At 46.4% G+C, this 19,727-nt stretch overlaps 8 protein-coding genes and 1 non-coding gene across 9 annotated transcripts; 4 read left to right on the forward strand and 5 right to left on the reverse strand.

The window, feature by feature from the left end:
• Positions 1 to 541: 541 nt before the first annotated feature.
• On the forward strand, positions 542 to 1,530 carry B0J16DRAFT_47006 (uncharacterized protein). The gene is made up of 2 exons (XM_046133900.1): positions 542 to 1,238; positions 1,298 to 1,530. The coding sequence occupies exons 1-2, from the start codon at positions 583 to 585 to the stop codon at positions 1,329 to 1,331; spliced, it is 690 nt and encodes a 229-aa protein (XP_045990479.1). The 5' UTR covers positions 542 to 582; the 3' UTR covers positions 1,332 to 1,530.
• Positions 1,531 to 2,436: 906 nt separating this feature from the next.
• On the forward strand, positions 2,437 to 6,447 carry B0J16DRAFT_410306 (uncharacterized protein; the record flags this gene model as incomplete). The annotated part of the gene is made up of 2 exons (XM_046133134.1): positions 2,437 to 3,301; positions 3,360 to 6,447. The coding sequence occupies 2 exons, from the start codon at positions 2,437 to 2,439 to the stop codon at positions 6,302 to 6,304; spliced, it is 3,810 nt and encodes a 1,269-aa protein (XP_045990480.1). The 3' UTR covers positions 6,305 to 6,447.
• B0J16DRAFT_331246 (S-adenosyl-L-methionine-dependent methyltransferase) lies at positions 6,447 to 7,852 on the reverse strand. Its single transcript, XM_046126551.1, has 3 exons — positions 7,630 to 7,852; positions 7,524 to 7,572; positions 6,447 to 7,474 (listed from the first exon to the last, which is right to left on the reverse strand). Exons 1-3 carry the CDS (start codon positions 7,832 to 7,834, stop codon positions 6,559 to 6,561), a joined length of 1,170 nt encoding a protein of 389 aa, XP_045990481.1. The 5' UTR covers positions 7,835 to 7,852; the 3' UTR covers positions 6,447 to 6,558.
• Positions 7,853 to 8,392: 540 nt separating this feature from the next.
• Positions 8,393 to 10,959, reverse strand: B0J16DRAFT_258409 (major facilitator superfamily transporter; the record flags this gene model as incomplete). Its single annotated transcript, XM_046123183.1, has 16 exons — positions 8,393 to 8,417; positions 8,470 to 8,600; positions 8,662 to 8,735; positions 8,784 to 8,830; positions 8,879 to 8,950; positions 8,997 to 9,402; positions 9,452 to 9,568; positions 9,619 to 9,723; positions 9,772 to 9,814; positions 9,865 to 9,907; positions 9,959 to 9,985; positions 10,032 to 10,142; positions 10,194 to 10,264; positions 10,339 to 10,446; positions 10,494 to 10,655; positions 10,714 to 10,959. The coding sequence occupies 16 exons, from the start codon at positions 10,957 to 10,959 to the stop codon at positions 8,393 to 8,395; spliced, it is 1,788 nt and encodes a 595-aa protein (XP_045990482.1).
• Positions 10,960 to 12,284: 1,325 nt separating this feature from the next.
• B0J16DRAFT_410308 (beta-lactamase-like protein) lies at positions 12,285 to 13,265 on the reverse strand (the record flags this gene model as incomplete). Its single annotated transcript, XM_046133135.1, has 2 exons — positions 12,285 to 12,908; positions 12,957 to 13,265. The coding sequence occupies 2 exons, from the start codon at positions 13,263 to 13,265 to the stop codon at positions 12,285 to 12,287; spliced, it is 933 nt and encodes a 310-aa protein (XP_045990483.1).
• Positions 13,266 to 14,489: 1,224 nt separating this feature from the next.
• B0J16DRAFT_t26 lies at positions 14,490 to 14,561 on the forward strand. Its single transcript has one exon. It is a non-coding gene; the product is annotated as a tRNA-His (tRNA).
• Positions 14,562 to 14,655: 94 nt separating this feature from the next.
• On the reverse strand, positions 14,656 to 15,864 carry B0J16DRAFT_367869 (uncharacterized protein). Its single transcript, XM_046130163.1, has 3 exons — positions 15,798 to 15,864; positions 15,636 to 15,746; positions 14,656 to 15,588 (listed from the first exon to the last, which is right to left on the reverse strand). The coding sequence occupies exon 3, from the start codon at positions 15,444 to 15,446 to the stop codon at positions 14,781 to 14,783; it is 666 nt and encodes a 221-aa protein (XP_045990484.1). The 5' UTR covers positions 15,447 to 15,588; positions 15,636 to 15,746; positions 15,798 to 15,864; the 3' UTR covers positions 14,656 to 14,780.
• Positions 15,865 to 16,588: 724 nt separating this feature from the next.
• Positions 16,589 to 17,535, forward strand: B0J16DRAFT_379296 (ATP adenylyltransferase-domain-containing protein; the record flags this gene model as incomplete). The annotated part of the gene is made up of 2 exons (XM_046130992.1): positions 16,589 to 16,696; positions 16,750 to 17,535. 2 exons carry the CDS (start codon positions 16,589 to 16,591, stop codon positions 17,533 to 17,535), a joined length of 894 nt encoding a protein of 297 aa, XP_045990485.1.
• A 118-nt stretch (positions 17,536 to 17,653) lies between these two features.
• On the reverse strand, positions 17,654 to 19,012 carry B0J16DRAFT_47024 (uncharacterized protein). The gene has a single exon (XM_046133901.1). The coding sequence runs from the start codon at positions 18,999 to 19,001 to the stop codon at positions 17,772 to 17,774; it is 1,230 nt and encodes a 409-aa protein (XP_045990486.1). The 5' UTR covers positions 19,002 to 19,012; the 3' UTR covers positions 17,654 to 17,771.
• Between the last annotated feature and the right edge of the window lie 715 nt (positions 19,013 to 19,727).

The following is a 19,727-nucleotide window of genomic DNA, read 5'->3' on the forward strand; positions in this document are numbered from 1 at the left end:
ATTTTCTCACCATTCTAGAAGACAATTGCGAAGACATAAGCACGACGGTATTGTTCAATCGTGGATTCTGCAGTTCAAGTATCCATATCTAATAAAGTGTCGAAACTACTAGTCAAACGCTCAGGTTCTAATACTCGGCTCCGATGACCCGAAGGTCCCTGATTTTCCCCTGTAGCCCTACAGCGGGTGGCTGAGGCTAACAGTGGATCTTGCACAAGCGAGTGAGATCTTAGCACACGCTAAAGAGGAAACAGCTCATTAAAATGACTCTACTCCGGAAAGTCTAACCGTTAACCTTCGCGGCAACATCTCAACTAGGTAATCACCGGTACTATCATCCGACTACCCACACACCATGCGACGTCGGTGATCTTCGTTATTGGAAGGAAGAGAATTAGGCTGAGGACTTTTTGAGAGGCACAGTAGTGGTGGCCTAATTTGCCTTGCAAGGCTAAGACTTCACGATGGTAACCTGATGGAGTTGTGATGGATATAAAAGGCCCCCAATTCCATGAGCAATTATCTTTTCTCATCAGCTCACAATCACTCAATCAACACTGTTCTATCTCTTCAACCATCACAATGAAGTTCTCTACCATTGCCTCCCTCTTTCTCGCTAACGCCGGCCTCTCCCTTGCTGCCCCAGCCGAGGCCCCAGCCGACGAGCCAAGCAAAGTCCTTCTCAAAGCCACAGCCATTGAATCCACAACAGGTGACAACGACATCACAACTCCTCTCCCCATCCAGCCCGGCATGGTGAAGGACTGCGATCGCTTCCATCTCGTTCAAAAGAATGAAGTCTGTCTCGAAGTCACCGACAACTACGGTATCAGCTTTGAGCAGTTCAAGAAATGGAACCCCACTGTCGGCGATCAATGCGAATACATGTGGGCAGATGCCTATGTCTGTACCCACACTGTTGGGTACAGGCCTCCCAAGACTGTGAAGTGCTACGGGAGCAGCATTGTTCACCCTTGGGGGGCTGACAAGGCGGATGCCCTTGCTGCCGCAAACGAATGGTGCTACCGTGGTGGCGGTGGTGGTACGTACGAGGCCTATGAAAAGAAAGAGACATGTATCAATGCGCCCTCCGGAAAGGGCAGTTTTACCTTTATGACCAAGACCACTAGTGGAAGCTGGGCTGGTCTCACTGGTGGAAAATGCCGAGACTTGCTCTCTCTTGGTATCAACGGGTGCACTTCGGGATCTAGAGGAAACGATGGTTTCTGGATGTATGAGTAAGTCGCCTTCCTCCCTTTTTTGAATTTGTAACTTTGATAGCTAACACTTCATTTAGGACCGCCTTCATGACCTACAAGTGCGATGAATAAGGACGTTGAAATCATACACTGTCGACGAAGATGACAGCTACAAACGAGGATGTCCACCCGTTTAATTCTCTGATAGAATCTGGACACACAATCTGTCATTGAAGTTGGGGATGCGATATTGTGGAAGATTCGTGTATATTATTAACTATCACAAGTATAAGCATAAACTATAGTTTACATATCTTTAAGAAAAAGGCACTGTTCTATTTACTCTATTTCAAAGCGTATAGCATTTGAAACTCATAATACTTTTGGATTTAAAGAATTAATAGTTCTTTCCTAAGCAGTCTGGTAAACTTGTATTTATACTGGGCAGTATACCGAGAGGTACTTATCGATGGCCCCTGTACGATCGCGATAGCGACTAAAGATAGGCGCTGTAGCCAGTCAGCTACAGCAGCTAAAATAACAGCTACAATACTCTATAGCAACTGCTGTAGCTGTAAAGACTTGACGCTCTGTAAGACGTAGCTGGAGCCTTCATTACTACTCTAATTCACAGTTTAAAGAGCTCAGAAAAAAGTACCCTTTTATCTCCTGCTCTATAATTTTAGTACAGCTAACAGCCCAACTTTAAGCTCAATCAGTAGCCTCTACAGTACAGTTATTACTTCAATATCTAGCGCAGTTCCTCAGATAACTTGCGGTGCAATTAGTAAGGCCCCAGTGTGGAGGTTAACTACCTACGTTCAATCCCATCATTGCAGGTATGAGTTCCCGTATAACGTGACCGAATAATGATTCCTGTTCTTTTCACGGCCGAGATTTCTGATCAGGCTCTTGGCTTGCATGGGTATATTCAACCATGATTGGTTGGAGGCGACCAACAGCCTTGGTGAGGCAGATTTGCAGGCACAATGGTCTGGGGCACAGCCTGATTCTGTTTTTTCTGCTGACAAAGCTGGATACTCCAATCCATCTCACTCTTGTCCTCCAGCAACGATTCCTTCCAACCACAGTCACCATCACACGCATCTAAATGTCTCGGCGACGCGCATTTGAGGACAATGGAATCACGTTATCTTACCATAACAAAAGGCCTCGCTCTGGTCTCACCTCGTATGACCGCTACACCGTAGCCTGGATGTGCGCGCTTCACATCGAAATGGCGGCGGCGCGCGCAATGCTCGACGAAGAGCACGACAGTCCCCCAAAGACAGATAGTAACTCTTACGTTCTCGGGACTATCCAAAGCCAGAACGTCGTCATAGCTTGTCTACCAGCTTCAGCATATGGTACCAATAACGCGGCTATTGTTATGAGCAATTTGAAGCGGACTTTCCCCAACGTCGACGTGTGTTTAATGGTTGGAATTGGCGGTGGGGTTCCTGGCAAGGCTGACATACGGCTCGGGGATATCGTCGTTGGAACGAGGGTTATGCAATATGATCTAGGGAAGACGATCAACGGGGAGCTGCAACGTACCGGGGTCTACAAGCATCCTGGCTCTTCTATCCTCACTGTCATATCGAATTTGCGTTCTCGACATGAGCTTGAAGGAAGCAGAGTACCGACAATTTTGAAGAACAAGATGGAAGGCCACCCAGCGTATGGCCGACCAGAAGAACCAGATCGCCTCTTCGAATCGTCCTACAATCATCTTTGTCCTGACTTTTCTTGCGACGAATGCGATCAAGACAGGCTAGAGGTCAGAAGCGCACGAAGCTCCACCGATCCGAGCATCTATTATGGGGGCATCGCATCCAGTAACCAGGTGATGAAGGACGCCACTTGCAGAGATAAGATAGCCTGTGAACTAGACGTCCTGTGTTTTGAAATGGAAGCTGCTGGATTGATGGATATTGAATCATGTTTGCCCATTCGTGGCATTTGTGATTATTCGGATTCTCATAAGGCTAAGGGCTGGCAGCGGTATGCCGCGGCGACCGCAGCTGCCTACGCCTATGAGCTTTTGGAAGTGAGAGGAAAGGATGCAAGGGATGTAGAGCCTGACCACGTCCCGAGCACTCGTGAGTATATGATCTTCCGTCATGACCTTTGATATTAGACTTCTGACTGAAGCTCCAGCGGGAGAAGGATCATCTGCTTCAACAGAACGCCATGGCCAGTTACTCGAGTCCTTAAACTTCGAAGCAATAGATGCTCGAAAGACCACCATCAAGGCTGCTCACTCAAAAACGTGCCACTGGTTCCTAAAACACGAAGACTATCTGGCATGGAATGATCCTGCAAAAGTATCGGAACATCATGGCTTCCTCTGGCTACGTGGCAAACCCGGAGCTGGCAAGTCCACCATCATGAAGTTTGTCTACCTCCAGACCAGAAAGAAAGACAAGAAGAACCAGATTCTGACAGCATCCTTCTTTTTCAACGCCCGCGGCGAAGCCCTGGAGAAAACTATCTCTGGCATGTATCGATCTCTACTTCTGCAGTTGTTCAAAGGCTTTCCCGATCTTGAATGCGTCCTGGATGACTCTGATCTCGTCCCCCAGAGCCAAATCACATGTCCATCCTTGAATTCTCTTAAGGACCTTCTACGCACTGCTATTCTGAAGCTTGGTCGAAGATCATTCACATGCTTTATAGACGCCCTTGACGAGTGCGACGAACAGCAAGTCATGGACTTGGTTTACTTTTTTGAGGACGTCGCAGAGACATGTACAGAGAGCGGCGTCCGCCTTCGAATCTGCTTCTCAAGTCGCCATTATCCTTACATCGACATTGACCGGGGTATGCGGCTCACGGTTGAGAACCAAGAGGGCCATGCGGGTGATCTGGAGAGTTACATCAAGTCTAACCTTCGAATCAAGGACCCGCCTCTGGTTGCACAACTGCAGGAGAGGATGTTAGTGAAAGCATCTGGGGTCTTCTTGTGGGTCGTTTTGGTCGTTGACGTATTGAACGATGAGAATCGTCGTGGACGACTCAACCTTCGAAATAGACTCGAACAAGTGCCCAATGGCCTGAGCGAGCTCTTCAAAGACATTCTTAGAAGAGACAAGGCTAACGCCGAAGAGCTTCAACTATGCTTTCTTTGGATCCTTCTCAGTAAAAGACCTCTCAGACCAGCCGAGTACTACCACGCTCTTTGGTCCGGGCTATCATTACAAGGACTGGCGGATTCTGATATGCCAAGCGTTTATACAAGCGACGCCACTGACTGCTTTTACAAAAGTGTCGTAAGCTCTTCCAAAGGACTTGCCGAGATTACCAAAGCGAAGCAACCAACGGTTCAGTTCATTCACGAGTCCGTTCGTGACTTTCTTGTCAAGGACAAAGGTCTTGCTGAGGTATGGCCGGAGCTAAAAGCTGATTGGGAAAGCTTTGGCCACAACAAGCTGAGGCTTTGCTGCGATTTCTATTTCAGATCCTATGTGACTTTGAACGAGGAGATTACTGGTAATCAGCCCGCAGAGTTGGTTTGTGAAGATACCAATAAGCGGCCCACATCCAAAGAGCTTCGTGAGAGTATCGAGAACTACGCCTTCCTGGAGTATGCTTGTCGGTTCGTTCTATATCACGCAAACCGTGCTGCTGTTACATACTGTCAACAGGGGTTTATGGGCGACTTCCGAATTAGACCTTGGATTGATGTTTTTAACATGTTTGAAAAACACAGAGTCCGCAGGTATACTCCAGAAGCAGAACTGTTGTACATTCTCGCGGACGGTGGATATTCGTCTTTGATCCAGACGCGGCTCAAAGCCGACTCACGCATAGACCTGGCCATTCATGGAGAGAGATACGTGTACCCTCTCATAGCTGCCATGGCTCAAGGTCATGGGGATAGTGCCTTAGCCCTTCTGGGGCTATCCTCTCCACTTCACAACGGAATAGACATTATGGAGGGAATGAAGTCCAGGATTCATTCTAGTGGTAAAAGTCGCACTCCCCTTGTTTGGGCCTGCCAGAATGGTTATCTTGGTATTGCCAAACTACTTGTCCAGCGGGGTGCTTCCAGACGAAGGGTCGGCGGAATGACGTTGTTAATGCACGCGGCAAAAGGTGGCAATTTCGACACAGTCAAGTGGCTGGTGGACATTGGAGAAGACTCCGAAGGCGCTTCAGTCGTTTCGCTGGCTGTAGAGAATGGCCATGCAGATATTGTGAAGTTGCTTCTGGATCGGGGTGTCGATGCTAATCATACCATCTTCGAACCAAAGTTGACGACTCCCAGCTACCATGGTTCTGTGTCAATACTCGGAGTCGCCTTAGACCGTGGTTATGAGGCGGTAGCGAAAGTCATACTAGAGAAAGGAGGGGATGCTGAATTTGCAGATAGTATTGGCAAGCGCCCAATACACTATGCCAGGTCGAAGGCAGCAATGGTAGCCCTGGTTCACCATGGAGCTAACATACATCGCCGCGATGAAATGGGTCAGACGTGCCTCTGGAACGCTACAACTTACTTTGGGCTTGAAGAACTCGATTGGTTGGTCAGACAAGACGTGGATATCAACACACGAAGGAATGACGGCGAAACTTGTCTTTTCACAGCTGTGAAGCTTGGGAACGCCGAAAAGGTTGACCTCCTCTGCCATCATGGGGCAAACGTTGACGTTGAAGACAATGGAGGCAATACATGCCTCCATTGCGTTCCTATCCATCACAATTATGTTCCGGTACTTCAAATCCTTCTTAAAAATGGAGCAAATCCGAACACGGCAAACGCAGAGGGCGAGACATTCCTGCATCAGTTTGCTCGGCGGATAGACCAACTGAGTCACTTGGGTGATGATGGTTGTTTCCATATTTTTCAAAGACACGGGATGGATATAAACGCCCGTAATAGTCACGGCAATACGCCTTTACATTTTGCCGCAATAAACTCTAGGGATGAGGTGTTGGACGCTTGGCTTGGCCTTGGTGCGGACATCAATCATTGCAATAATGAAGGGGACAAGCCACTGGACTTTGCCATAAATAGCGGTAACGAGGAGGCTGCAAACTTTCTTATCCGAAAAGGAGCAGAGAGTGGTCATCGCATATCCAATCATCCATATCACACTTAGCGAACCTGGTCTTGAGGACCATGGGGGTCAAGGTCGTGGTCACTTGATTATTCTTTGAATTCGCAGTGCAGTACTGGTGTCGGCACTATGAACTAACAATGATTTTGTATCAAGCACAGTTTTGATAAATTAATGATCAAGCCTCAGCGCATATTCATATTAAGGGCCGCGTATTGAGACCTAGCACCAAGTTCAGCCACAGTGGGCTTCCGGTGATGTCTATTTCCTTCCCCGTAGAGCAACGGTAAACCAATCTAGACCTTCCTGTTAGTTCTTCTCAACCTCATATAATTCCACCAAATCTCAGCCTTGAAGTCCGCATGCTTAGTTACCATCTCTTCAACACCCATGTCAACAAACTCCTTCAGCCAAGCATCTGCACCATCCCAGTCTTCACCTCTTGACCTCCTCAGTATGTCAATCCAGAACCATCCAGCTGCAGCAATCAAGTTCTCTATCACCACAGTTGCATACTTTCTGAAAGCTTCTTCTTTCCCGGTCTCAGCTGCGTTGTCGTAAATTTCCCAGGCTGGCTGCACGATTAACTTGGATTCGAAAACCTCAACTTCCCAAAGCGGTGCAACAGCTTCGTCGTCAAGTGCAGCGCGGATCTCGTTTGGTGTACGTTCGTGGCTTGGGAATAAGGCCATTTGCATCAGTTCGGGAAGTGAAATTTTTCCCTCGCTTAACATGCGCATGGTGACAGCTTGGAGGATATGCCCACCTGGATTGGAAGGTCTTGTCTCCCCTTCAGGCTTTTGGCCGCCGATAGCAGCGATAAGGTACCCACCCTCGCGGATTTCTTTGGCCCTGAGTTTGAACAGCTTGATCAGGTCTGTGTGACCAGCTGTTGCGAGAGCTTTATGGCGAGCGATGGCGTAGTCAGTTGGTGAGGCCGTCGCGTCGAGAGCGATAGTTGGAGTGTTCTCGAGATAATTGAAGGATGACCAAGAGAATCCTATATCGACGGAGCTTGCCGGGACGACTTGTTGGTAGAAGCCAACGGGCACGAGGCTAGGTGCGATGAAGACTTTCTCACTAGTGTCGGCAAAGTGGGCTGAGACTGTCTTCGCCAGACTGCCAAAATCGTTGAAGGGTGTGTCTTCAAAGATGACAGAAGCAGTTGTGCCATGGGGTAATGTCGATATGATCTTTTTCACAGGTTCAATACTTCAAGACCGTTACCACAATAATACTTGTAGTTACAGCTGAAACTTACGAGTTAGCTCCTTGAGCACATCCATAGTCAATCACGACGAGACTCTCTCCTGGCCTCAATTAGCATCAATACACTTCCGATGGATGTTTGTGTTGTTCTGACTTACGTCCCGAGAAGTCCGGGATAAGACCAAGTCCTGCTTTTACAGCTGCATGCTGAATTTCGCAGTGGTCGTTGTAATAGTCATCGCGCATGGCAATGCGAACTTGGCCCTGGGTAGAGCTCATGATGAAATTGGAGTACAGTTGAGATAAGATAACAACAGGCGGAAGGCTTTCCCAAGAGAGATCATTGAGAGGAATGCCCGTCATTTTATACCTCAGCTCGGTATTCCTCCATGCTTACTTCCAGTAAGCAAACATTTAGCCGCCCTATCAGAGCCTTTAAGGATCTGATGGTCAGACCGCATGATATATGTCATCAATTCCTTGCCAGAAGCTTTGAAACTAATCCAAGAACGGCAACCGAAGGATTTAGCTGCTCACTAGAATCATGACCTTGTTATAGTAAATACGAGGTTGCGTGGTCTAATGGAAGGGCGTGAGAATAATTCGAGTTGAGAAGGACAACATGGCTCCGTGACGATTGAGTTAAATAAGCAGCCTGCTTGAACTAGGGACAGGCACAAGCTTTCCAAGCAACGTTTTGAAACCACTCTTTTCACTGACCAGGAAATTGAAATGACCAGTAGGATCCATAACCACAGATTGTGAATGGTATGCGAAGAAAATACAAACAAAATGTTTCCTAGCGTAGAGACTCGTTGAATTCTGGCCGAGTTACGACATTTCTGAATATAACTGCCAGTGTTTGAGCTACAGCCTCCTCCTTCATTTCAGGCCATCATCTTCCGGGCAATACAACTATATCTAGGTAGCAAAGCGAAAGTCAAGCCTGGTTTCAAAAATCAGTTGACAGGTAATGTTAATAGGGAACAGATACTTACCGTTTATTGCCTTTGTCGGAGGTGGTTGTCCTGTACTGGTGTTGTTCATCTGGCGTCATTGCGTCCCATTTCTTGGCCTTTTGGTTGTTCCGCCACCTGTAGTAGAAGAATGTGCCTGGGTATTGGATAAACTAATAAAATGTGAGATTCATTCCCACACGGTATGTAATAATGGAGGTGGATGATACTCACACACATCCAAATGCAAATAACAAGTAGGCCCTTGTTTGCCTTAAAGTATCGTGGAGAATCATCAGGCTGGTAAACTATAAATTGTTAGTGAATAGTTTCTCAAGGTAGACTTGAAATCTTACTATTGGCCCCAATCATTCCACTGACTTGAACCCACATGTTGTACAGACTACAGGTCGTTAGAAGCGGTGGTGAGTATAATGAAGGGTTATCTTACGATGCAGATACTGTCCTGTTTTGTACTGACCCAGCATTCCTACTGGTCCAAGCGACTTGAATCGGATGAGTACTGGATATTGTTAGAATAGTCAGCCTCCAGCTGTAAAGCCACTTACTAAGGGAATGACAGCAGAACAGTGGAGATTGCAAAGTAAGCCCAAGGCCCAATCGGATCTGGCAGAGCGATCAATGCCACGAAGCACGGAAGCAACCATGCATCCTCCGCCATAGACACAAAGCTTCGGTTATTAATAAGCTCGCTGAAGGCTGTGATGGCCAGCATTGTAATACAGGATCCAACAATGTACGGGATCGATAACAGGTTGGATTCGATGACATTGAAGCCGAGACCACGGAAGGATAGTGTGAGGTATTGGTTGACGGGGTACTTGGGCAGCCCAAAGAGCAAGCCGAGAGCATACAGAGGCCACATGTCATAGTCTTTGGTGCATTCCCAGATTTGTCGGAGAGATAAACCTTGTCTGTTATACATGCCTCCTTTTTGAGGGTCATCTCGAATAACTGGGGCGGGTTAGAATGGGACGTTACTCATGACGGTTAATCGGCTTACCAGAGTTGACAATGATTTTTTGTTCCTTTTTGTTGAAGTAACCCTTGGGACACCAAAAGCTCTCGGTCCTGGCAGGTGACTGAGGCATCAGAAAGAAGGATGCAACTCCGATCAGGACTATGGTGATGTTAGAAAGAATCAGCTCGAAAGATAAATCGAGTACTTACATGTGAAGGCGCCCTCAATGAGGAAGAGCCATCTCCAGCCTTCATATCCAAGCAGTCCTCGCATAGATACCAGGCCGACGGCTGCAAAACCAACAGCTATGTCCACTGTCATTCTTGTAAGTATCCGTATTCAACGATAGCCTCATCACATACCAAGTTGAGATGACATCCAGAACCAGGCTAGTCGAATTGGAAGCTAGGATGGTCAGTGGTGATTCGAGTGAGCTCTGGTCCGAACCAACATACTCTTGTGCCAGTGTACCAGTAACTGAGGTAGAGAATTGTGTCGCTGTGGCTTGTTAGACATGCGATAGATGCCTCATGCAAAGATGTGACCTACGGAATAAAACCGCCTTGAAATGTGGCACTGAGAAGTTAGCAAGGCTAGTAACCACGACTTGGGAGAAACCTACATCAAGTATCGGGTGGCAAGAAAAGATGCACGGCCCTTTAAGAAGAACTGCATAGCTGAGATGAAACTGAAGATGCAAAGCTGGATTGGGATCCACATATCGGGGCCAATGCTGATAAAGCGTGAGCTCAGCGGAAGAATTCGCGGTAGTTATGTGACTTACCGTTTGGATATCAGCTGGGAAGGTAACTCGGCCACGAGAAAGCCGACACGAGAGATGGTTTGTCCAATGTTCTGCAGTAGGTAAGTACTTTCGTTTGGAATTTCCCAGTACTATTGGGGTGGGTTTGTGCCATACAGCAACTTACATAGTCAGATTGCGTGATACCTAAATCATCAAGCATGTTGTCTGATACAGCGTTCTGAATGTTGTTCCTGTCGATGTTCAAGGCTGCAAACATGACACACATCCAGATCTATCAACGTTAGTCTCACTCCGCGACTGTTCTTAGACGCTACTTACCATGATCTTCCAGTCAACTTTGCGTCGTACTTCATTCTCTTCACGCCAGGTCCAGCGAAAGTTGGGATCAAAAGCTGACCAATTCTCCCACTGCGGGTGGATGTAGAGTTCTTTGTATCGCTCGAGGTCTGGCGAGTCCCAAATACTTGGCTGCGTAGCGATCTAGTTCGAGTTAGGACCTTGATTATGTTGGCATACCATGGTTGAACAAGTTTCGTACCGCATCGAGGTCGTAGACATCATCCTTTCGAGGCTTCCTGATCCGGATAAATCGAAGAATGGCGTCGCCCATTGCTGATTCCATTCGTTGACCCTGCTGTGCTGCCAATGCTGGCGCTGTAGGAGGTACGGAATCGTTGATGGATCCATTGTTATCTACCTTGTCTTTCGCTTTAATGCTGCCATCGTCGGAGTGAGGCTCTGACTGTCCAGGCGAAGGGACAATAACAGGTGATTGAGGCGACATTTTCGAATTATGCAGCCCGTTCACTCTGTAGCGATGATAGATTTCAACAGTAAGATGTACTGAACACTGTAATACAGGGTCACCGCACAATATTTAAACCACTGTCGATCATTCCAACACCCTGGAAAAGGTTGTATTGCGATAAATGGGGTCAATAAGCTAGGTGACACCCTTATACGCCTTACGTAGTAGTCTGGGTCATGGAGTGGCACATCGCGACAGATAGTAATATGAAAATTGCCTATCTAGGTTAATATGAGGCAATTCCCCGAACTCCCCGAGGAGATACAGGGAATAATGAAGAAAATTCGATCATCTAGCTTGAATGCATTGGATTTGCTGGTTGCACCATCGATTGGCAATCTGTGGGGACAATGTCGTGATTGTTTCACCCGGGTCATTGTGGCTGATGTAAGGCGAGAGCGATAATAGTGGAGGACAATTATGGCAACAAAATTATAGGGGAAATCTGAATCTCCATTTATTCTATCACGTAACAGAAGCACTTAGAAGAATATCCAAGCCATTTCGCTACTGGAATTGACCGCTTCTTGGTCTGTGACTTTGTAAAAATGTTTGAAATAGATACAGAGCTTAGATACCGAGAAAAACCCAGACATTAATGGACACAGCAAAGCAGGACGTGGCTAATACTGAGAAGGGTCCTGAGGGTAAAGATGACGCGAATAAAGTAAACTAGCAAAATTGTAATGAATACCGAAAATGGGTTTCACCCGGAGCACCAAGCGTGATGCCCTCAAGTGATTGAATACAAAAGAAACGACAATCAAGCGGGATTTGGAAAGTCTCAAGTCTTAACCACACACTGCTGAAGTGCCCTTTAGAAGAACTTCACACGAATGCTTTCGTCGCTCAATCCTTGTGCCCGTATGAAATAAATTTGCTCCCACATTATTGGCGTAATAGTAGCAACCAGCAACAGAGATACATATGATGACAAAGGCTCCGAGACTACTGGGCCCGTCCGCGTTATTGTTAACCTCATTGTAGGCCCGCTGATCCATTTGAGACTGGCTTTGTTGTGACATAATGTGACTAGGTCTCGCCAGCTAAGATTGTTAGACTTGATGTGCACCAACTGGATAATTATAAACACGCGCAGCATTTCTAGCGGCAGAAGCTCTTAAAGTAAACGAATATAATGTTGAATTTTGCGGTTTAATATGCCTATGCTCTTCTGATTGGCCTCAGATGCAGTGAAGTTTTTGTAACAGAAGATGATGTCTTGTGGCCAATATCGGTCTATTTTCTACCTGCACTTATCCATGCCAGCCAGGTAATCTGTCAAATTGGGTCGCCGTGAGTCAGTTCTTGCTGAAATCCCAGGTCGAGTTGTAAGACCTTTGGAGTGAAACCAGATCAACATCGTGCTTTTGTCGTTCGCCTCCCTTGCCAAAATGCTGAGCGTTGATCTGGAGTAAAAGCTGCGAGGTCGAGCCCTCTTCTGCTTTTGCCAACTCGGGAAACGCATCGTCAAACTTGGCAATGATTTCTTCTGGCGTAAAGGCATCCCTCGGTTTCGACTCGATCTCCTTTTGGAAAAAGCTAACATATGCTCGTGTGTGGTCAGTGTCTTTAGTTCCATCAAAACCTTCTTTGTCACTAAGGGCATGTCCCGGAATAATTCTCTCTGCTCCAAGAGAGTCGATTAATCGCAAAGAGTCAAGCCATGCTTTCGTCATCGACGGATCATCAAGGTCAGCGAGCCACATGTGCATTCCATGACCGTATACGACATCGCCGGCAATCAATGTTTTGATAGAGGGGATCCAGAACATAGTCTGCTCAGGGCTGTCTCCGTTGACGGGCCCAAGTAGATGGACAATGTCGTCCCCTGGGAGCAAAAAGAAGGTCGATTGAAAGACTTGAGGGATTATTGGCGAGTTGGCGATGTTTTCATCACCCAACGCCGACTTCCAGAACATAGTCTATTTCGAAGTTAGCTAGTCAATCATCTGATTTGGGTAATTACACACTTTGCCCTCGATGATGTCCTTTACCAAAGCCACTGTCTTCTCGGTAGCATACAAGTTGGCTTGAGGAAAGCTCTCCAAGATGATGTGAGCAGCAAGATAATGATCTGGGTGGAAATGCGTGGCAAAGATCGCAACTAATGGCAGACTGGTGTGCGAGCGAATCCATGGGACAAGCTCTTTTGCTTGAGGAATAGTCAAGGGAACATCAATAAGTACAGCTGCTTGACTACCTATAATCAAAGATGATGCCATATCTTGAGCAATGCCATGGCTGATGCGGGTTTCGACTCGAAGCTTCGTAGTCGCCATTGTTTTCTGATCCGATTTGTGTCGTTATGATGTGTAGAAAGGCTCAGAGAAACCGTAGAAACTATGGTGTGAAAAATTGCATCCATCCCATTCATCCCACCCGGTTGTTTTAGTCATAAAACTAGTGAACAGACCAGCCGACCTAAAATTTCCGCATGCAGTAGAAGTCTAATCTTCAAGTTGATTCATGTGGCCTTTCCCACTAGTACGCAACTAACATGTTACGAGATTATCATATGTCTTGCTGGGTCACAAGTTCTAAGATATTAGTTACTAAAAGAGCATATTCTTATTTTCCGATTGAAACAGCCGAGCTGTTCGAGTGCGACCCACAGATATAAGTGATCAATTCTTGATACAGGGTAACCCCTTACATAGTTTTATTGCAGGAAGGGTCAAATGTCATGCTATCTGAAGAAAAGAAAATATAAGGTTTGCGTCTATAAGGTATACATCCTTGATCTATTCTATATATATTGGAATTCTATATACCTGCGTCCTTCCAACTAAACCTTTTGCGTTGACAGCAATAATTTTACGTACAAGTCGCAAAAATACCAACGGCAACTTTGATTCCACAATTCTTACCTAGAGCTTGTTTCGATACAATCGCAGTGACGGTCATTGTTCAAATTCCAGCGTTCTTCAGGATCTCAGGTTCAGTTTCACTAAGCCTCTTAAGGAGATTCCATAATCTTTCCTCCATTTCCCGGCCCTTCTGCTCTGAATAAACGAGGATTCTTGTTTGACCTGATTTTCTGAGACGTAGCAGCCATGCGTTTTATTTCCAGACGTCAAGGCATACACCAGCGTTCGACTTCCGTATTCAGCTGAGCAGCCGATCAATGGCATCAATGCTATCTCAGACAAAGTCTTCTTGCTCCGAACTAGTTCCGTAGCACACCATTCAGAATTGGCCTAATTGACCGTTACATGAGCCAGAAATATATATTAAGTGTAGATCATTATGAGGAATATCTATTATCTTATATCTCCTGACCTTAGTAACATGCCGTGCTTGCACCCCGTAAGCAATAACTCAACCACTCCAGATGCTTGGCATTTTAGTTACATGTCTTACTATCCTAGCCACAGGATCTAGTGGTTAGACTGTATAATCTGTGCTATTATTTCTATACTAGGGGGCTTTAGGATTAATCTAAGAACAGCAACTGTAGGATTTAGTTGCTTACTTAGACTGTTCCTTTGTTATTGTAAATAAGAGGTTGCGTGGCCTAATGGAAGGGCATCTGAGAGTGGATCAGAAGATTCTGGGTTCAAGTCCCGGCGTAGCCGTTTGCTGATATTAACATAAGGACCGTAGAAGTCGATGCTTTTTTTCTTTTTTCCTCTTTTCCTTCTCCTTTTTATTTGAAGAAACAGAAATCAGGCCATATAAGAATAAGAAGAGTTTATGGGATACAAATGAAAATGTTAAAAAGAGCAATAGATAAGCATTTGCGAAGTCCTTTATCTTCCGATGAAGCGCCAGGCCTAGTGAGGACGAACCAAAAACTAACTGATTTTGCTCTGGACTGTGGATGAGCTGATCAGTCGTTCCTTTTCCATCGGACTCATCCAAACCTGACCTTCCAACAGATCGACCCCTTCCTGACTTTCGAAAGGATGCATCTGACTCAAGCTTTCCATGAGATTGATCTCACTCTGCCTTTCCATCGCCTTGATTTCAGCCCGACGTTTCAAAGCTTCCACCTTGATCTGTCGCATGCTCAAAATCTTCGGCTTCAATTTCTCCTCCTCAAAAGCAATTTTGTAATCTTTTAAGATTGAAGAGCAAACCCTCCAAACACGCGCTCTGTTCCGAAACTGAAGGCGAGCTTTGTTATGACCATATCGACCTCTGCCGTTGCCCAGGTCCTGAATAAGAAAGTGGAGCGTGCGCCAGTCGATAGAACGCTTCTTGAGCTGTGTTTCAGAGGGGAGGAACATGGTAAACCAACCATGATTCCCGTACAAATTGCTCTTCCAATATTCGTCTTCTGGAGATGCTTCAGTAGACGAATCTCTCGTAGCCTCATCTAGCATCCCATTGACTATAGTCCCATCAACCTCAGTAGGATCCATGACTACGGACTCTGACCATTTCTCCACTCGCCAATGCCCGTCCCTTTGAAACTTATTGACCTGACCATAGTCATAGTTCAGAGCGACGGGATCCATGCCATGTTTCGGTACGCATCGCTTTGAGAGCGCGGCGTGGAGAACTTTGAGGTTGATCTTTGTTTTTGATGCTTTTCCGAGAAGCTTGAGGCAGGAGAGATGGAGGGGAATGACCGGTGGCCTATCCTCTGTAATTCGATATCTACTCCAGTTAGTGATTTGTTCGAGAAATGCTGTGACGGTACGTACACTTCGATAACTCCTCTTCCGAAATTATTAGGGTGCGTCAGGAGACGTGACTCACTCCAGTGGCTGAATTCCCGTCCCCCCTCGTGCTCGGGGTTGTTGCAAGTGACGGTCCTACTGCAGTTGATATCAACGTCTACCTTGTAAATGAAATGACTTTCTTACCTTCCTGTCTTTCGGTTCACAGTCAGAAGCCTAACATCGGATATCCAGTAGATGTCATCGGTTTGAGAATGCGAGGACAATAGGAATATTCATCATCGCAGATCTCATTGGTCAGTTGACCGCATGGTACACCGCAAATAGCGCAGTAACAATGCTCCTCTTCCATATCGGCTGTGTGTAAGATGTAAGGATAGTAGGTACTCTTTAAGTGCTCGGGCAGTTGAGAAGGCTTGATAGTGAAAGATGTAGGTGTAAGGAGTAAAACATGATGAGAGGTATTCAGGTGAGAACTGCGTTTTTATAGTCGAATCCAAGCAAGGTTTCAAGTATATGTACGCGTCTGGAGGATAGAAATCGACAGAATGAAAGAATTATACCATTATTTAATCAGTGTTTGAGGATCTGCCTAGTGGACTAACCAGTACAAATATTCTATGTCAGTTTGCACCGGTACTTGGGTACTTTATTATAGCGCCTCAGAACTACGTCATAGCTTGTGTACAGGGATTAATTTGTCTGGCGAACAATATATGAAGTCTCACAATAACGCGTCGTGTGAACTTAGTGTCAGCGACGAGAACTGACGCGATTCCAACCTTTCACGGGTGTGAACTGAAGATCGCAATAGAAATACCAAGTTGCGCGGCAAGGGGGTTACTCGTATCTGTCTCAGTCGTGCCTTGGAATCAGGGAATCACGAGACCAGGGTCCTCGGGCCACCGCAACACCCCGCTCAGCGCGTTCTAATCCCCTCTGATCTGTAATTTGACCACCACGCCACTGACGACACGATGGACGAGTCGAGTGTTCTACAAAAGTTTGCATTGCTAATTGAAAATGACCTTGTCTTCTATGATGACGAACAACAGATTATTGAACATATGGACACAAGTTTGAAGGTATGAACAGCTGGCCTTTTGCCCGGTGACATTGATACTGAGGCAACCAACAGTTCCAGTTCATTCTCACATCTGCTCTCTTAAAGAAACCAACCTTCCAGACAAATGCTCCTAAGCCAGAAAGCCACGTCAACGTATTCGCGCGGAACCTGGATGGGAGCGACATAGATACTGCGGACTATGAAATATGCCGAATTGGAGAGACTCACTTCCTCGCTGCCAACAAATTTTGTTACGCGAGGCCGCATCTAATGCTGCTCACTCTCGACGGATACAAAAGACAGTACGAATCATTGGATCAAAACGACTGGCAAGCACTGCACAGTATCCTACGCGGTCAGACTAATGAATACGTTGGCTTTTACAACTGTGGTCAAGATGGAGGTTGTAGTCGATTGCATAAGCATATGCAGTTGATACCCAAGCCGAAAGACAGCTTTGCAGCCTTTCTGGATGAAGAAGATGCAGAAGAGCCTAATATGCCTTTTCAGTGGTTCTACCATCGGTTTGGTTCTGCAAACGTGACGCCAGAGGATCTGTTAGATATTTACAACGAACTTCTACAAAAGGCGACGGAAGTTGGAGCAGGACTATCTGAGAACGCGAAGACACTTCCACGTGGTGCTGCGATTCCACATAACATGTTGGTAACGAAGAACTGGATGGCCGTCCTTCCACGGCGTCGAGCAGCGGTCAATAAAGAGGCTGGTGCGAACGCGCTTGGCATGATTGGAGTCATCGCTGTTGCGACTCAAAAGGAGATTGACAATTGGATAGAGATCGGCCCTGCCAAAGCATTGGCGGAACTCGGCGTGCCCGAGACAAGTCCCGCTACGTAGATATACCTATATAGTGATAACATAACGGCGAACTAGAGAATCTCCCGTTCCGAGGCCCCCATTGCATCGGCTGAGCGGTGATGTGATAGTGTGTTTAATGCCGGTGGGTGGAAAAAAGAATGACCGGGAGGAAGTATGCAAGCCATTTTGTGTAGTTGCCTGAACCTTATGTTGGGGTATGGCAGGAGACCACGGCTTATGATGCCTCGCAACAGTGGGGAAAAGCTTAACTTTTATCAGTCCGACTGTTCCGAGACCCCACCAGTAACAATCCGCGTAGACGAAGAGGGCCGATTTCCACAATCGAGAACCTCAATTAACTCGATATCAACATAAGAGATCGCCCAACTCAGAGCTTCGTCGACTTCAACACCTGCCTGTACGAGAAGCTTGACAAGTGGGATGTGACGTGCTCTCGTATCCTTGACGAGCTCTTCGCGAAGAGGCAAGCTGTCTCCAACAAGGTCGGAATCAGAGAGTAGCTTGAACAGCATAAATCGGTCATTGTCATTTTGGCATTGCGATGCGAGCTCACATGCTTGATGACGAATGTTGAAAAAGATCTCGTTTGAGGTCGCATATGCTAGGACGATTGCTGTGGCTTGGACGTTGTGTAGTCGAAGAGTGCTGAGTAGTAAGGATTCGGAGACCAGTCCTGGGCGGTTGGATAGAAGAAGCAGAAGGAATGATATCGATAAAATTTCTCCAGTCTCCGCTCTAGACAATTCTCCATCGAGGCATTCTTTCCATGTCGCACCGTCCATAGAGTCAGGAGCCGATAGTAAGAGCTCTACCAACTCCAAATTTCGGTCCTTGATTTGCTTATTGATAACCTCTCCATACCCAGAAGCCACAGCTCCAAAGCTCAGAAGTAGCTTCATTGCCCGAAGTGACATTTTGGACAAGGCGATACCAAAAGCTCTATCCAAACTCTCTTGACTGACTTTCGTCTGACACAGAAGATGGATGTAGTTCAAATTATCATGCGCCACAGCTTTATCCAACCAACCCATCTTAAGAACATCAAACTCCACACTCAACCTTTTACTCTTCATCCTCTTCTCCAGCGTCGCATCACCTAAATGCGCCCAAAGCTCCTCCAAACTCCCCAAATTCCCATTCATCAACAAAGCCTGTGCCACACCAGCAGGAGGCAAAACAGGCTGTTCCATGAGCGTACCAAAAGCAATCGCAACTTCATGCTTGGTGAACGTCCATGTCGACGTATCGCAGGCAGCGGCTCTTTGTTTTTCCGAGCGCAGGAAGTGTAGTTTTTGACGTTCGGGGGCGATGTAGTTTGGAGAAATTACTCGGGCTTGGACAAGGAGGTTGTGGGCTATTTCGCTGTTGGGAGAGGATTGGTAGAAGAAATCTTGGGATGGAGGTGTTGTGAGACGGGTTAGACGGAGAGGAGGAGTGAGAGTGACTTGGGAGAGGAAGTATGTTGTTCGAGGATCGTGGGCCATTTTGGTCTTCATTTGTTCTTGTGGGGGATAGAACAATATCCGATGACAGGACATACAGCTAATATATGCGATGGAGTGGCGATAAAATTGCCAAAGAATACCCAAAGGATGCTGGGTTTGGGATGCCAGAAATAATTGGTCTAAGGGCCGGTCTAAACTAGCATAAAGTGATCACATTATTTTATCTCTTAGGCTATTAGCAGTCAACTCTCACTGCACCGTCATCATTCCTATGGCTCAGTCTTGAGGGCTCACTTCACAGCTTCTCAGTAAAGCGGCGAATAGAAGGGTTGACAAGGATGTTGAAGAAGCTGTTGGTAGCTGTCACTGAGTCAGATCATGACAAACTCGGCATCGGGCATCCCGAAGCACGCCTACTTTAGGCAATGCTTCTACCCAATTGGTCAGTGGCCGACGCCCGATTGATATGGAAACAGAACGGCTATCTATCCCTGTAATAAACAACTTGAGTGCTTGTCTAATCTGGCATTGGGTGACCAATTATCTAGTCCGATGCCAATCGTCACTGGAATAAAGCCTAAGAGACCAAACAATCTAGGGCATTTTATGCAAATTAGAGAAAGGTTTATGATTTTATCATTCCTTTAGTCCATGCCTTACTACTCATAGTCTAAGTTTAACGACGCCCATATTCCGTTCTACTACCTTCCTTCTTCTTGGCCAGACACTCAGAGCAGATTGAATATGGCTCACCCTTACGCTCTC

The sequence above is a fragment of the Fusarium flagelliforme genome, assembly GCF_020744385.1.
Source record: "Fusarium flagelliforme strain FIESC 12 MPI-CAGE-AA-0113 chromosome Unknown B0J16scaffold_1, whole genome shotgun sequence".
Lineage (NCBI taxonomy): Eukaryota > Fungi > Ascomycota > Sordariomycetes > Hypocreales > Nectriaceae > Fusarium > Fusarium flagelliforme.